The sequence below is a fragment of the Lotus japonicus genome, chromosome 2 (genome assembly GCF_012489685.1).
Source record: "Lotus japonicus ecotype B-129 chromosome 2, LjGifu_v1.2".
NCBI classification, from domain to species: domain Eukaryota; kingdom Viridiplantae; phylum Streptophyta; class Magnoliopsida; order Fabales; family Fabaceae; genus Lotus; species Lotus japonicus.
The window spans coordinates 13,279,905-13,297,874 of NC_080042.1; the positions used below are offsets into that span (position 1 = coordinate 13,279,905).

General features: G+C 41.3%; 1 protein-coding gene across 1 annotated transcript; it reads left to right on the forward strand.

Moving 5' to 3' along the window:
* Positions 1–2,465: 2,465 nt before the first annotated feature.
* LOC130736085 (uncharacterized) lies at positions 2,466–17,492 on the forward strand. The gene is made up of 4 exons (XM_057587937.1): positions 2,466–2,796; positions 14,973–15,395; positions 15,490–15,907; positions 17,261–17,492. Exons 1-4 carry the CDS (start codon positions 2,466–2,468, stop codon positions 17,490–17,492), a joined length of 1,404 nt encoding a protein of 467 aa, XP_057443920.1.
* The last annotated feature ends 478 nt before the right edge of the window (positions 17,493–17,970 follow it).

Sequence of the window (17,970 nt, forward strand, 5' to 3'; positions counted from 1 at the left end):
GGAAGAAACAGAACGGGGACGGTCATAGAGAGTCAGATCCTCAGGGATGGGTCAGTTATGTTTCCGCATCCTCCAGCTAGGTTTCATGGGGACGAGGAAGAAGATCATTCAGAGGACACTATAGTGGAGTCACGGTTGGTCGAGGAGGAGGAGGCAGTGGAGCCTTCACCACCAGAAGCCAAGTCGGGAGTTTGTGCGCAGCGTATACCTGGGCGTCCAAAGTGCTTTAGAGTGGGACCTCGGAAGAGCGTGATAAAGCTGGAGCAGTCTAAGAAGAGAGCGCGTGGAGTGGGAGCTGATGTTCCGGAGCGGGATCTAGATTAGAGTATTCCTTTCTGTGGGGCTGAGCATTCGTGTCGAACTATTTATCTTTCTTATTTCATTTTCCTTCGATGTACTTTGATGTAGGGCTTTAGCCCAAGGTTATTTATGTACTTTGAGATTATGGTTTCTTTTGATTACGAGTATTGTATTCAGAAATGCACGTCTTTTATTCCGCAAATTCGTTCATAAGTTTCAAGAGTTTTCCATAAAATGAATCTTTGTCATTAATGTTGGTTAATAATTGAACGGCGAAAATTCCTAGTGAAAATACATGCGTTTGGTTTACTGTGTGACACTCGAGAAATCGGGGCGTTACAAGGAGTAACTACCAGATCTAAAAGTTTCATTGCTCATGGCTGTTTCATCTCTAAAATAGAACCCAAAAATGTCAAGGAAGCACTGACTGATGAATATTGGATAAATGCAATTCAGGAAGAGCTTGATCAGTTCAGAAGGAATGAAGTTTGGGATCTCATCTCACGCCCTGAAGGAGTGAACATTATTGGTACTAAATGGATTTTCAAGAACAAGTCAGATGAGAATGGAGTGGTCACTAGAAACAAAGCGAGATTGGTTGCTCAAGGCTATACTCAGATAGAAGGAGTGGATTTTGATGAAACTTTTGCTCCAGTGGCTAGACTGGAATCTATAAGGCTATTACTGGGAGTTGCTTGTTTGTTAAAGTTTAGATTCTATCAAATGGATGTAAATAGTGCTTTTCTGAATGGGTACTTGAGTGAAGAAGTATATGTTGAACAACCCAAAGGATTCATAGATCCTCATCATCCAGACCATGTGTACATGCTGAAGAAGGCCCTGTATGGATTGAAACAGGCTCCAAGAGCATGGTATGAAAGACTCACTGAATTTCTTGTCAGCAATGGCTATTGCAAGGGAGGAATAGACAAGACCCTGTTTGTAAAGAATGACAAAGGCAAGCTCATGGTAGCAGATATATATGTAGATGATATAGTATTTGGAGGAATGTCGAACACGATGGTCGAGCATTTCGTTCAACAAATGAAATCTGAATTTGAAATGAGTTTGGTAGGTGAGTTGAATTATTTCTTGGGTCTTCAGGTTAAGCAAATGGAAGACTCTCTGTTCATTTCACAAAGCAAGTATGCTAAGAGTATTGTTAAGAAGTTTGGACTAGAAAAGGCAGGTCACAAAAGAACTCATGCTGCTACACATATCAAGTTATCTAAGGATGAACAAGGAGAAGATGTTGATCAAAGCTTGTATAGGAGCATGATTGGTAGTCTTCTGTATCTTACTGCTAGCAGGCCAGACATCACCTTTGCTGTAGACGCTTGTGCTAGATATCAAGCTACTCCAAAGACTAGTCATCTCTTGCAAGTGATGAGAATAATCAAATACGTTAATGGTACATGGGATTATGATATTCTCTATACACACGATACGAATCCTACTCTTGTTGGTTATTGTGATGCGGATTGGGCAGGAAGTGCTGATGATAGGAAAAGCACATATGGAGGTTGTTTCTACTTGGGGAACAACTTGATCTCTTGGTTCAGCAAGAAGCAAATTGTGTCTCTTTGTCAACTGCTGAAGCTGAATATATTGCTGTTGGGAGTAACTGCACTCAACTTGTGTGGATGAAACAAATGCTGAAGGAGTATGAAGTCGAGCAGGATGTTATGACACTGTACTGTGACAATCTTAGTGCTATTAATATTTCCAAAAATCCTATTCAACATAGCAGGACCAAGCACATTGATATCAGACACCACTTCATTAGAGACTTGGTTGAAGATAAAATTATCACTCTAGAGCATGTTCCTACTTAAAAGAAATTGGCTGATATATTTACCAAACCACTTGATGCTGTCACGTTTGAGAAATTGAGAGGAAATCTTGGGATTTGCCTCTTTCAAGAAGCATAGCAATTACCGCATCATTTTGCTCTAACGACTAGTTTTCTCGTAACTACCAATAACTGTCGTTATGACATCATCATCATGATTGCTTCTCATCCACTCAACTGCTATATAATCATCACCAACGGCCATGTTTCTATCTTACAACTGATTGAGTTTTTTAATTGTGTAATTCTGATTCATCTTTGCTCTCAATTTTTCTTTGATCCTTTGAATCTGCATACGCTACCATATTTCACCATGTCTCAAGTCTCAGGAAAGCAAGACTCCATCGAAGGCAAGATTGAGAAGACATCTTTTGGAGTCAAGGTTATGGGATTGAATGCGCAATCCTCCGCTCAATCCAAGAAGGATTCTGCAAGAAAGAATTCAAGAACTCCTGCCAGAAAGCGCTACATGTCGAGTACGAGATCTCAGGACCCTCGTGACTCACCTTTGTTTGAGGATGTTTCCCATAAAATTTCCTCTGCGAATGATGAGCCAGATGTTGAAGCTTCTGCTCCTCAAACTGAAGTTCCTGTATCCAATGTGCCTGGTAAGGAGAATTCAACATCTCTGGATTCATCTGAAGGTATGAAAAACGGTAGAAAGGGGGGGTTTGAATAACGTTTTCAGTACAAAACTACCACCTTAAAGATTTTGACAAATCTTTCGAGAACTTAAGTGCTAAAGATAAGAGATAGAAAAGCACACAAGGATTTTATCCTGGTTCACTTGATAAATCACTCAAGCTACTCCAGTCCACCCGTTAAGGTGATTTCTTCCTTCTTAGAATGAAGGCAATCCACTAATCAGGTAAGAGTTACAACTGCACTTGAAACCTACAAGTGACTAACAATTACACTGACTTAGCTCACACTAAGATTCACTCTCTTAGTCTTCTCTAGGATCCGATCAACCTTGATCTCCTAAAGGAACTAAACAAACTGTTTATCAAAGAAATGTTTACAAGAGATTTGCTTCTGAAAAGCTAATAGTAAACACAATGAATTTCAGATGAAAGAAAGCTTAGAATATTTTGAATATGTGTTGCGCATGTGTGTTGCTTCTAGTGTTCTTGCCGCTTCTTTCAATCTTCAGCCTCTATATATACTCCAAGGATTAGGGTTGAGCGTTGCATGGGAAATGCTACCGTTGGAGGGCAGTTCTGGAAAATCCAGCTTCTGCTGTGGCTGAGAACGTTAGGTAGGTCGTCAGGAAGGTACACTTGCTTTTGTACTTGGATAGCGACTTGACCTTTTAACCTAGGAGACTTCTGATCAGGGGAATACTTCATATTGGAACTTGTGAAGCCGGTTGATCAGAGTCAGAGGGAAAGCACAGATCCTCTGACCATTGTATCTTCTGATTCTGAACTCAGAGGGAAGAACATGGCCTTCAGAGTTTCTTGCTTCTGGACTTCAGAGTTTCCACTATTCAGCTTCTGGATCTTCAGAGTCTTCTACACCATCAGAACATCTGAACCTTCAGTGTTTCTTGGTTATCAGAACTTCTGGATCTTCAGAGCTTCTAGCGACTGAGTCCACATCAGAGTTTGTATAGCTTCAGAACTTCTGAAGCTTTTCCACTGTTCATACTGAACATGGTGAATGCGAAAGCGTTGCTTGGGTTACCCTTTATACACAGTGCTTCTGATTTGTGTGAGATTGAGTTGAGGTCAGAGCCTGTAAATAGCACACTCAGAAAAACACGTTAGAGTACCACAATTGTTCATATCAAAAGGTTAACTTGTAATCATCAAAACATAGAGTTGTACTACTAGATCAAAACTTGATCTTACAATCTCCCCCTTTTTGATGATGACAAAACTAAGATTTTTGATGAACAATTCTTAAACATTAAACTGAATTCACTCAGAGTTTAGAGATATAGAATAAGACTTATCCTGATGTGAATAGTTTATCTTGCTCATACTGAATTCAAGTCACTGCTTGATTCTGAGCTTAGCTCCCCCTGAATCTAATACTTGATGAAAACGTTAGTAAAGTCTAGATTCTGAGCTAAAAAATATAAGAGTTCAGAGTGAAAAGCTTATGACATAGATGAAAAACGAATAATCAGAGCGCATAAGTGATCAGAGTCATGGACAAGGTATCAGAGTCTTGGGTATCAGAGTCTACTTAGAATCACTTCAGAAGAAGTGAAATGTATTCCTTGTATTTGCCCAGTGACACATCTATGGTCATGAAGGTGGAACTCTTAAAATCTCCAAAAGAAAAATAAATCACACTAACACATCTTACACATCAAAAACTGGGTTTACTCCCCCTTTTTGTCATAAGCAAAAAGCTTGGGGTGTGAAAAACTTAGCTTGAAGTACAAGGTACTCCCCCTTAGAGAAGGTCTAAGTTTAAAAGAAAAAGAAAACGATGTAAGAATCAGAGTTAGGCGAAAATAAATAGAAGAGTTAATGCAAGGGATGAGCGTTTACCACCGGTCAAGTGAGTAAATAGAAGGGTCAGTTACCAAGAACTTAACCTCGAGAAACTGTAAGAGCATTAACTTTCAGAGAGAAAGTGAAGCCTATAAAAAGCGTTGGAGAGAAAGGTAAGCTTCACACCTCGAATAATTTTCAGAAGAAAAAAAAATGGCATCATACAACGTAGCACTAGAAGAGCTGAGGAAGAAGGCCTTTGAAGAGGACTTGTTCCTGAACATCAGGCATCCAGAGGGTGAAACTACCATCGCGGAGCTGACACGGACACTGCTGGAAGAGGACCTGCGTCCAGAGTTGGAGAGGGACCTGAAGGAATTTCTTGCCTTCGTGGAGGAGGTGCAAGAACTCAGCCGGCTTGAACTCAAGCTGCTGGAAGAAAAAGAAATCTTGGAAGAGAAGCTCAGGACTTCAGAAGAGATTCTGGAGAAAGATGAGCTAGAGGTCAGACTCAACAACATCCAGCATGTACTGGAGCGTCTGGAGAAGAATAGGTCAGAGCAGCGCCAGGAGTGCAGAAGAATGAGGAGGGATCCTCCATTCTAGATTTATATGATGTAATTATGATGTAAACATAGAACAATGATGAATAAAACGAGTTTGGCAAACATATGTGACATAAGTATATAGTTATGCATATATAATCACAAACGAACAAATTAAAATAAGTAAATAAAAAAGAAATAGAGTTTAACAAAAGGAAAACAAGGTTAACGAAAGAAGAAAAAGAAGAGATCCTAGAACTAAGGTTTGTCAGTGCGGCGCAGAAGTTCCATCATCATTTGCTTCATCTCAATCAGCATGGATTCATGAGTGTCAAGACGTTGTTCCATGATGTCGAGTCTGGATGAGCTTGTCTGAGTAGAGCTGGAAGGAACATTCTGAGCAGCTCGAGGTTCTGGAATGGAAGCAGAAGCAGCAGGAGTAAACATAACTGGTGCAAGTCGCTCTGCCTCAGCCTCAGCTTCAAGACGCTCTGCCTCAAGTCTGGCTTGTTCAGCCTGAGCTGCTGCTTGACGTGCAGCTTCTTCTGCTTGCTCTTTCTGTCTCTTGGCTTCTTCAATAGCTTCAAGAAGCTTATTTCTCTGTTCTAGTTCATGAAGAGCCACCCGTCTAGCAAACCTTTGCTTTGCAGCCTCAATCCTCTGACTTCCCTCTGCATGCAGGAGCTGCATCATAACTGGAAACTGAGCCACTAGCCAAGTGCTCAAATTGTTCCACTCATCAGCCACATGTTCAGCATTCTCACTAAGATCAGTCTGACCGTGCACATTGCGGAGCCTCAAGGAGGCTTCATGATAGAAGATATTGATGCACTCAGAGAGAGATGTGGGTTGGAGGTGAGTATAGGGAATGATGGAGAGGTTGGTTTCAGGAGAGGCTGGGTGATTGCTGCTATGAGCTTCAGAGGCACCTTGTGGAGAACCAATGTTAATTATGGGAGCATTGGGTTCAGAGGTTCCACGGTGAGGGTCTGAAGTTTCAACCAAAGGATGAGGTGATCTAACCGAGGATTGGTTAGACACTGATTGTTCGGGTTCAGGGTCTGGTTGAATGGGCTCTTGTTGGTCAGGGACAGGGTGAGCTTGTTGGACTAAGGGGTCTGCCTCTTGGATAAGATTGGCCAAGATAGGTTCATCTGGGTCAACTAGACGTTCAGGTCTAGGGCCAGGATATTGCCTAGGGCTTGGACAGGTAAGGTAATACTCTTCCAAGGCAGATACTTTCTCTTTTCTAACCTCCATGAATTTTCTAATTGATTCAGAGGTATTGGAGGGAGGAGAGTCAATGACATTGATTGGGAAGGATACAGGTGTGAAGGCTGTTGAAGAGTCTGTATCCGTGGGTCTGGCAGCAGGACGTGCTGATGCTCTGGGAGCAGAGTGATGCTCTAGACGTGCTGATGCTCGGGTTGGTCATGGATGATGGGTTCAGAAGATAATGGGTCGTATGGAATGGTAAGGAGAGAGGTTGGATCTTCTGACCTAGAGGTTTGGGTCTGAAGCAAATTCCAGAGAGGTGCTTCAGTAGGAGAAGGTTGAAAGAAGGAAGATCTTGGGGAATGTGGTGGAGTGGTGGTTTGTGCGGCTGGCTGGGATTCAGGAATAGGAGTGAGGGGATTTGAGGAGTGTTGAAGTAAGGCAGAAATAGGAAGTGCATCAAATAAATTCAAATCATCATCAGAAGCAAGTGCAGGCTTACTTGAATGTGCTGATGATCGAGTCACTCTGGCAGGAGGTTCAGTCCTTCTGACCACTGCAGCAGCTGGTTCCACCCGAGTAGGCTTCACCACAATTCTGACTTTCTTCTGCTTCTTCTTTGGAGGACCATCCTCACTATCATCACCATCATCATCATCAGGCTTGCTCTTCGGCTTCTTGACCAGAGGGACATCAGATTCCTCTGAGAATTCTTCCAGAACCATCTTCCTCTTGGTTTTCTTCTTGGGAGGAGAAGGAAACTCTGGAGCTGGTGGAAGTCTGCTGACGAAATCATCAAGGTCAATCTCGAATCCTTGAGCCTTGAGGTCTTCAACATAGCATCTGATGGCGTCAGGATGGTCTGCTTGGGTCCACAGAGGGTAGTCATTCAGAGGCATTCTTCTTCCTCTGATCTCAGAAGATGTGTCTTCATGAGCAGGAGCAATCTTCTTCTGGATTAAGCCCATCTTCTTCAAGGAGTTTGCAGTGAAGACATCACTGACAATTGTGCTCAAGTCCTCTGTGCAACCAGCATTGATCAAATCTTGCACCAAGTCGCTTTCAATGAGAAAGTCTGAGAGCAGCCTCCCAAAAGGGATATATTTGATTGCAGACTTGATGGAGGCGGTGGTGCGAGACTTCCGGATGCATTCCTTCAAATAGGAGAACAGGAAGTAGGGAAGGCAGATCTTCTCCTTGTCTTGAATGAAAAACAGCATCGCCTTCTGGTTGAAGTTGATGTAATCTGGAGAACTGCCCTTCGGTCTCTGATTGATGCAGTTGAGCAGGATCTTGTGCCAGATTCTCAGTTTGGGGTGAAGGTCCATCACTTTGTAACTCGTCTTGCCCGGTTTAAAGGTGGTGTACAGGGCCTTGTTGACGATGTCCTTGGTGCTGGGTTTCAGCTTCGATTCCGTCAGTTGGAACCGATACCCATAAGCAGTTTCTGCTCCTAGCAGATTCACGAATGACTTCTCCGTGATGATGATCTTCCTGCCAAGAATGTGAGAGACCACCTGAGTGTCATCGCAGTCTGCGTGCTTCCAGAATTCCTTTACCAATTTCTCATACACTGGTCCTCGAAGTCGATTGAAGTAGTTTCCCCAACCTTGAGCTTGGACTTCAGGACGAAGATCAAACCCATTTGCAGCCAAGTTATCGAGGTTGAATCTCCATTCTACAAGGACTTGGAGTTCCTCAGGAGGAAATACGCAGTGAACGGCACAGCCCCGTTCTGCAATAGGAACAACCTGCTCTTGAGCTTGAACTTGTTCTTGTGCCGGGTTCTCAGAGCCCCTTTGACCCGTTGCCAAACCGACTACCATGTGAGGGAACTGAGGTGCATCTGCAGTAGATCTTCTGGTTTGTCTCACCATTTTGAAGAGGTTGAAGGTTTGAGGTAGAAGATGAAGTTTGAAGGATGAAGAGAGATCGAGAGAGAAATCAAGAAGGAGGCGGTTTTGAAAAGCAGAGAGTGCGAGAGTGAAAACCGGAAGTGAGAGAGAACGTGTGTGTATAGTGGGTTTTATCAAATAACCGTTGTTGATTCAAAAAGCACTTTAAGATCAACGGTTGAAAATTAAAGATAGATAGTAACAGTAAAATACACAATCACACACAGGAGATAAGCATATCTACACGCAATCATAACAGACTGTCACACGGGCACAAGGAACTATGCATCAGAAATTCTGACGCACGTGTTGTTGTCTCAGCTTCAGAGTCAGTACCAGTGGGCACACACACTCTGATTGAGTTACCTTCTGGACTAGACATCTTCTGATCAAGAAGTATCATAGTCAGAGGTTCTGATCCATCTTCACTCTGGACAAAAGTCCATGTTTAGATTTTTCAGAATAAAATTAAATCTATCTTCAGCTAAGGGCTTTGTAAAGATATCTGCCCATTGGTGGTCAGTATCAACAAACTTCAGAAGAAGTACGCCCTTCTGTACATAATCTCTAATAAAATGATATTTTACCTCAATGTGCTTTGCCCTTGAATGCAAGATAGGATTCTTACTCAATGAGATTGCAGCAGTGTTATCACAATAGATTGGGATATTGCTCTCAAGGATCTGATAATCCTCCAGCTGATGTTTCATCCAGAGCATCTGAGTGCTGCATATTGCTGCTGAGATATATTCTGCCTCTGCAGTTGATAGTGCAATGGTTGATTGCCTCTTGCTTGCCCATGAGACTAGATTGCTTCCCAGAAATTGACAATTTCCAGAAGTACTTTTTCTCTCTGTTCTATCTCCAGCATAATCAGCATCACAATAACCTGAATGCTTATACTCTGATGTTTTCTTATACTTCAAGCCAAGGTTAGTGGTGCCTTTCAGATACCTTAGGATCCTCTTAACAGCAGTTAAGTGGGTTTCCCTTGGATCTGATTGGAAACGAGCACATAAGTGAACACTAAATAATATGTCTGGCCTAGATGCAGTTAAGTATAGAAGTGAACCTATCATTCCACGATAGAGCTTCTGACATACTTTACCACTTTTATCTTCTTTCTCCAGAATGCATGTTGGATGCATTGGAGTCTTGGCCACTGTAGATTCCAGCATATTGAACTTCTTCAGAAGTTCTTTAGTGTACTTGCTCTGATGGATATATGTTCCTTCTGGTGTTTGATCAACATGTATTCCCAGAAAGTACTTTAATTCTCCCATCATACTCATCTCAAATTCAGCCTGCATCATCTCAGAAAATTCTTTGCATAGAGATTGATTAGCAGAACCAAATATAATATCATCAACATAAATTTGCACGATTAAGATATCATCTTTATAAGTCTTGCAAAAAAGAGTTGTATCTACTTTACCCCTTACAAACTCATTCTCCAGAAGGAATGAGCTAAGTCTCTCATACCATGCTCTGGGAGCTTGCTTCAGACCGTAGAGTGATTTCTTCAATTTGAACACATGGTCTGGTTTCTTTTCATCTTCAAAACCTGGGGGTTGATGAACATAGACTTCCTCTGAAATATAACCATTTAGGAAGGCACTCTTTACGTCCATCTGATGTAGAACTATGTTGTGATTTACTGAGAAAGAGATCAATAGTCTGATTGCCTCCAGTCTTGCTACCGGAGCAAATGTTTCAGTGTAGTCTATTCCTTCTTGCTGGCTGTAGCCTTGAGCAACTAGCCTTGCCTTGTTTCTGACTACATCTCCTTTCTCATTTAGCTTGTTTCTGAATACCCATTTCGTTCCAATAACATGGACATTCTCAGGCTTCTTCACTAAGCTCCAAACATCGTTCTTGGAAAATTGATTCAATTCTTCTTCCATGGCCAGAATCCAATCCTTGTCCTAAAGAGCTTCATCTATGGACTTGGGTTCAATTAAGGACACCAATCCTTTCAGACTCAGCAAGGTCTCTTCAGAGGGTCTGAAGGCAGATCTGGTTCTGACTGGTTCATCTTTGTTGCCCAGAATCAATTCCTTAGGGTGAGCTGCAGTGATTCTGCTCTTCTTCAGAGTTTGTGAGTTAGAGGGACCAGCTTCTTCCTCTGGATCATCTTCCTCTGGCTCAACTTCCTCTGGAGCTTTGCCTTTGTCAGAAACATTAATGCTTAAATCTGCAAACTTTTCAACTAGCTTTGACTGGTCAGAGTCAAGCTTATCATCAAATCTAACATGAATAGATTCTTCAATAGTTTTAGCATCAGTATTATAAAATCTAAAACCTTTAGATCTATCAGAATAACCAAGTAATAGACACTTAGAAGACTTAGCATCAAATTTATGCAATCTATCCTTAGTATTTAGAACATAACAAACACAGCCAAAAGGATGAAAATAAGAAATGTTGGGTTTTATGTTCTTCCACAATTCATAAGGAGTCTTATTCAGAATTGGTCTCACAGAGATTCTGTTATGAATGTAACATGCTGTATTTACTGCCTCTGCCCAAAAGTGCTTAGCCATGCCAGTTTCTTGGAGCATGGTTCTAGTCATCTCCTGAAGAGTTCTGTTCTTCCTCTCAACAACACCATTTTGTTGAGGAGTTCTGGGACAAGAGAAATCATGTGCAATTCCATAGGAATCAAACAGACTCTCAAACTTGTCATTCTCAAACTCTCCACCATGGTCACTTCTGACACGCACAATCCTACAAGCCTTCTCGTTTTGCACTTGAGCAATGAAGGTAGAGAACACAGCATGAGACTCATCCTTGCGGGTTAGAAACTTTACCCATGTCCAGCGGCTATAGTCATCAACGATAACCATCCCATATCTCTTGCCACCTATAGACTCAGTTTTCACTGGTCCAAACAGGTCGATATGCAGAAGTTCTAACGGCCTTGAGGTTGAGACAACATTCTTTGCCTTGAAAGGGACTTTTGTGAATTTGCCTTTCTGACATGCTTCACAAAGAGCGTCTGAAGCGAACTTCAGATTGGGTAAGCCCCTGACAAGGTTTAGCTTGCTCAGCTGAGAAATCTTTCTCATACTGGCATGCCCTAACCGTCTATGCCATACCCACTGCTCTTCATTAACAGACAGAAGGCACTTCACATTCTGAGCCTCCAACTCAGATAATCTGATCTTATAAATGTTGTTCTTCCTCTTGCTGTTAAACAGAACAGAGCCATCGATCTGACTTACAGCCCGGCAGGACTTTTGATTGAATATAACATCATAACCCTTGTCAGCTAATTGACTTATAGACAATAAGTTATGTGTTAAGCCGTCTACCAATAAAACATTATCAATGCATGGACTACTATCTACACAAATAGTACCAGTACCAATAATTTTACCCTTTTCATTTCCTCCGAAGCCAACTTCGCCTCCAGGCTTAAGTTTCAGCTCTCGGAACATACGCTTTTCTCCCGTCATGTGACGCGAGCATCCACTGTCCAGATACCATGATTGGTGTTTCAGTGGAGCTATCAAGGATATCTGCAACATAGATAATCTTGTCCATAGGTACCCACTTTCTGGGTCCTCTTTTGTTAGTTACCCCAGAGGTTCTGATCACCTTGGGTGTCTCAACATAATATTTTAAAGGAATATTTGCATGATATTTAGTCATAGAGAAAGATCCCTTTTTAAGAGGGTTTTTAGCAACTTTAGCAGGTACAGGATCAGGCAATATGGTACCAGAGGGAACAAAGCATTCATACAAGGATTTAGCTTTAGACACAGAAGGCTCATTTCTAATTGGTTTAGAATAGCCAATGCCATGCATTCCATTTCTGCTTACGCCATAGATCATTGAAGCCATTAAGCTTCTATCCACGCTTTTAGCTAGGAATCTTTGAAAAGACTTTTCATACTTAGATTCATTTCTACAATCAGAGGCATCACAGGCAACAATTTCTTCTAGCTTAGCAATCTGGTTCTTAAGCACAGAGTTAGAATTTACCAAGGCATGATTTTCATTTTTCAAATCAGAAATAATTTTCTCATGTTCAGAAGGAGTCTTGGAGACAGCAGATAAGTTCTTTTTCAACTTTTTATGCTTAGACAATAAAGAGTTATACTTATCCATGATATCAGACAAAGCATGTTTCAGTTCAGAGGTAGAGAAAGAAGCAAATACCTCATTTTCATCGTCTGAGTTAGGATCTCCTTCTGATTCTGAGTCAGAGTCAACAGCTTCCTTTGACTCTGCTTCCTTGTCTTTGACAATTGCCATGAGTCCTTGGACTTCACCATCAGAGTCAACATCCTCTGACTCTGATTCATCAAATGTCACCATCAGACTCTTCTTCGTCTTGAGGTGCTTCTTTGGCTTCTTGTCTTTCTTCAACTTTGGACAATCACTTTTGTAGTGCCCAGATTCTTTGCACTCAAAACATGTGACTTCCTTGATTGAAGACTTCTTCTGGCCTGAAGACTCATACTTTCCTTTTGCCTTTCTAGAGCCTTTGAACTTGCTCTGCCTGTGCTTCCAGATGCGGTTGAGTCTCTTGGAGATCAGAGTCAGCTCATCTTCATCAGAATCTTCTGATGCTTCTTCAGATTCTTCTTCTTCAGCTTGAAGAGCCTTTGACTTCTCAACCTTAGCCTTTTCAGATTTGGATTTCAAGGCTATGGACTTTTTCCTCAGATCTTGCATCTCTGAGCGCTTCAGCTCATGGCATTTCAAAATGCTGATGAGTTCTTCTAAACTCATATTCTCAACGTCTCTCGTGAGCTCTATTGAAGTCATCAAAGGCATCCAACTTTCAGGAAGACACCTGATGACCCTTATGACATGATCTTTTGTTGTGTAGCTCTTGTTGAGAGGTCGTATGCCAGCTACAAGCAGTTGAAATCTGGAGAACATTTCTTCAATGGACTCATTTTGCTCCATGATGAAGGATTCATACTTTTGGATCAAAGACAATGCCTTTGATTCTTTGACTTTCTTGTTTCCTTCATGAGACATCTTCAGAGAATCAAAAATGCCTTTAGCAAACTCACGATCTGTAATCTTCTGGTACTCCTCATAGGAAATAGCACTTAGAAGAATTGCTCTTGCTTTGTGATGTTGTGAGTACAGCTTCTTTTGATCTGCAGTCATCTCTGACCTTGGGATCTTCTTGCCATCTGCATCAACTGGACGCTCGTAGCCATCCACAATAATATCCCAGAGATCTGCATCGAAACCCAGAAAGAAACTTTCCAGTCTATCTTTCCAATATTCGAACCTTTGACCGTCGAACATAGGAGGCTTTGCATTGTAACCATCTCTTTGAGTTTCACTGGTGGTGGCAGCCATTGTTTTTCACACCGGCCCGGATCACTGAACACTGTTAGGTGTGGTAAACAGAACTTGCGCTCTGATACCAATTGAAGGTATGAAAAACGGTAGAAAGGGGGGGTTTGAATAACGTTTTCAGTATAAAACTTCCACCTTAAAGATTTTGACAAATCTTTCGAGAACTTAAGTGCTAAAGATAAGAGATAGAAAAGCACACAAGGATTTTATCCTGGTTCACTTGATAAATCACTCAAGCTACTCCAGTCCACCCGTTAAGGTGATTTCTTCCTTCTTAGAATGAAGGCAATCCACTAATCAGGTAAGAGTTACAACTGCACTTGAAACCTACAAGTGACTAACAATTACACTGACTTAGCTCACACTAAGATTCACTCTCTTAGTCTTCTCTAGGATCCGATCAACCTTGATCTCCTAAAGGAACTAAACAAACTGTTTATCAAAGAAATGTTTACAAGAGATTTGCTTCTGAAAAGCTAATAGTAAACACAATGAATTTCAGATGAAAGAAAGCTTAGAATATTTTGAATATGTGTTGCGCGTGTGTGTTGCTTCTAGTGTTCTTGCCGCTTCTTTCAATCTTCAGCCTCTATATATACTCCAAGGATTAGGGTTGAGCGTTGCATGGGAAATGCTACCGTTGGAGGGCAGTTCTGGAAAATCCAGCTTCTGCTGTGGCTGAGAACGTTAGGTAGGTCGTCAGGAAGGTACACTTGCTTTTGTACTTGGATAGCGACTTGACCTTTTAACCTAGGAGACTTCTGATCAGGGGAATACTTCATATTGGAACTTGTGAAGTCGGTTGATCAGAGTCAGAGGGAAAGCACAGATCCTCTGACCATTGTATCTTCTGATTCTGAACTCAGAGGGAAGAACATGGCCTTCAGAGTTTCTTGCTTCTGGACTTCAGAGTTTCCACTATTCAGCTTCTGGATCTTCAGAGTCTTCTACACCATCAGAACATCTGAACCTTCAGTGTTTCTTGGTTATCAGAACTTCTGGATCTTCAGAGCTTCTAGCGACTGAGTCCACATCAGAGTTTGTATAGCTTCAGAACTTCTGAAGCTTTTCCACTGTTCATACTGAACATGGTGAATGCGAAAGCGTTGCTTGGGTTACCCTTTATACACAGTGCTTCTGATTTGTGTGAGATTGAGTTGAGGTCAGAGCCTGTAAATAGCACACTCAGAAAAAGACGTTAGAGTACCACAATTGTTCATATCAAAAGGTTAACTTGTAATCATCAAAACATAGAGTTGTACTACTAGATCAAAACTTGATCTTACATCATCCTCTGAGTCCAAGAACTCAGAACCAGAGAACGAAGCTCACGAGGAGGTCTCATCTGAGGAGTCTACCAAATCTCCTCCATCTGTTCATGAAATTTCAGATGCTGATGACTCAGATGATGTTCCTCTGGCAAGTGTTGCTGCCATGATGAAGAAGAGAAGAAGGGTTTCTGTTGAAGACACCCCCTCTGGTTCACAAAAGAAAACCAAATCCATTATGGATGTGAAGAGCAAAGGTAAACAAAAGGCTGTGGATTCCTCGCCCAAGAAGGTAAAGAAAACTGCTGAGAAGAAGAAAATTCCAAGGATTGATTTGGAATCTGAGTCTGATGTTGAAGTTGATGTTCAGGACATTCGGACTTCTGAAAAGAAGAAATTCTCTGGTAAGCGAATTCCTTCAGATGTTCCTTCTTTCCCTATTGATAATGTTTCCTTTCATGCTGCTGAGAATGTTCTCAAGTGGAAATATGTTTGCAACCGCCAGATTGCAAAAGAAAGGGAGATTGGCAAGGATGTGCTTGAGTGTAAGATGATTGTTGCTCTCATTGACCGGGTTGGTCTAAGGAAGACAGTCATGTTATGAGAAGCTAGTGAAAGAGTTCCTAGTTAATTTGACAGATGATGTTGGCGTTCCTGGAAGTGCTGAATTCAGGAAAGTTTATGTGCGAGGGAAATGTGTAACTTTTTCTCCTGCTATGATCAACCAAGCCCTTGGTAGAAGAGCTGTGGAGTTTGTTGAGGAAGAATTTTCTTTGGACAAGGTTGCCAAGGAACGCACTGCTGGAGTGGTGAATTGGATCCCTTCTCATCATACCTCTGCTGTTTCTGCAATTATAGCCAAGCTGATCTACAGAATAGGAACTGAGATTGCTTTTGATTTTGGCTCTTTGGTGTTTGCTCAAACTTTAAAACATGCAGAAACCTGTGCTGTAAAGCTGCCCATTTTTTTTCCTTCACTCTTGACTGCTATCATCCTGAAGCAGCATCCTGATACACTCAGAATTGATGATGTGGCTTTTCCTAAGGGCACCTGTTGGTCAACTCGCAAGTGTACGAATACCTCCGGGTTTTAAAATATCGAACCACAGGGATTGTGAGTGAGAATTGTTGATTTAAGCCTAAAGTTTGCAAGTTCTCAAAACAGTAAAATTCAGAAATTGGTTTTGGTTGATTGTGACAAAAGATTTGCAAAAAAACAATGATGGAAAATTGCCTTGGGTTGTTGATCATCTAATCCATTTTAATCCACCTATCCTATGCATGTGAATCCTTGATTTAACTCTTGTTGATATAGCCTATGTACATACTAGTTGATTCCTCACAAAAGTAATTCTCTCAAATTGAAAGTTAAGCCCAATTCCTTGTGTACTTAAACATTCATAAGAGGTATAGTAGCATGTATATTCAGGGCAACAAAACCCTACCCTCACTCTATGCCTAGAAGCAAGTATAGAAAGACCTATTCCAATTCATGTCCCTAAATCATAACAAATTTCCATTTGATTATAATCTAGCCTATAGCAAAGGTGCACCAAAGCTAAACATGCAATAAGGAATTGAAATACAAGATTGAATCAAGACTCATGCATAGAGATAGGATTTAACAAACTAAAATTTCATAGAATCTCTTAACCCAAAGCAAAAAGTGAACTAGCCACTCATGGCTAGTGAATTCATGAAGAAAATGTAAATAAAACCTGAGAAAAAGTACAAGTTGGAAGCCTCCCTTGGCCCCAAAGTTCTCCTCAGCTCTCAAATGTCAAAATGTATCAAAGAAATTGGCCTAAGCCTTATTTATAGGCAAATTACACGAAGCTAGGCGCTCAGGCGCCAATTCAGAGCGCCTGAGCGCCAATTGCATGTTGAAAAACATGCCTCTGGACCCTATTGGCGCCTAGGCGCCCATTCCCAGCGCCTAGGCGCTTAAGCTCGCATGAAAAGGACTTCTTGGCTTCTGAAACTCCTCTTTTCAATCCTCTTTAAGTTCTTCATCAATTCCATGCTTCTTGGCCTTCTTTCTCCTTCAGTTTCTGCTCTCCAAACCTAACCAACAAGTCAAGGAAGATTCTAGAAGCTCCAAGAGCTCATTAGCACAAGAGGTCCTTCATAAAACACAACAAAACCATGCAAGTCCTAAACTTTCCTTAAAATGCAAGAAAACTACCTATAAAACTACTAAATTACCAAAACAAAATAAAGACTAAAGAAAAGAATAAAAATGCATGAGAATGCATGAAACACTACATGAGACTCAACAAAAAGACTCAAAACAAACAAAGAAATGACCCTAAAAACACTACTAAAACAGGGTCATCAGCACCCCCATCACTTTGGATCATCGCTTGTTCCTGGATCCCCATGTCCTGGACATTGATATGTCATCTCACAGGACATCAATTCCTGTTTCAATGTCTGGTTCTGGAACTCAAAGTGTTATTGCTGAATTGGAGGATCTTTCAAAGGAGCTGCCGGTGTCTATCAAGGTTGCTACTGAGAGGAAGTTGAAGGTGGATACTTTGATTGCTAAGCTGAAAGAGGAGGCAGGTCACGAGGGTGAGTCTAGAAGTGATGCTGCAGAGGAGGAAGGATATGAGGAAGAGGAGTCTTCATCTGAAGCTTAAATTGTAGTTTTAGTCCTCTTTTGTTTGTCAGTTGCCTTTATTTCACTTACAACCTTTGCCAAATTTATGCTAAAAAGGGGGAGTAGTTAGCAGATCCATGTTGAAGACATTAGTTAGAAGATTCATGTTGAAGACTGTGTTTTGTTTTCTGTTTCTGCTTCTGGTTTGTATTAATTAGCAGGTTTATGTCAAGACAGTGTGACAGTGCTTTGTTTGTTCAAGTTCTACTGGTGTTCTTGTCTAACTTGGAAGCTGATAATTGTGTGTTGCTATGGTTATGATTTATGTACTTCAAGCAGTTTTTATGTATGTTGTTGGATGCTTCATTTGAGGGGGAGTTCCTCTATGTCTGCGTATGAAGAAGCATTGTTTTGACGGGGGGTATTGGTTTTAGTTCCGCTGCTGATTCTGTGTGTTTTCCCTCTCTGGTTGTGAAGTTGTTTTTAGGAAAAATTTGACAAAGGGGGAGATTGTTGTT

Bases quoted from the DNA above. Each gene is read 5' to 3' on its own strand.
- LOC130736085 (XM_057587937.1), top strand. From the start codon at position 2,466: ATGTCTCAAGTCTCAGGAAAGCAAGACTCCATCGAAGGCAAGATTGAG. The intron at 2,797-14,972 runs GTATGAAAAACG...ATGAAATTTCAG, and splicing joins ATCTCTGGATTCATCTGAAG to ATGCTGATGACTCAGATGAT. The intron at 15,396-15,489 runs GTAAGATGATTG...TTAATTTGACAG, and splicing joins TGGCAAGGATGTGCTTGAGT to ATGATGTTGGCGTTCCTGGA.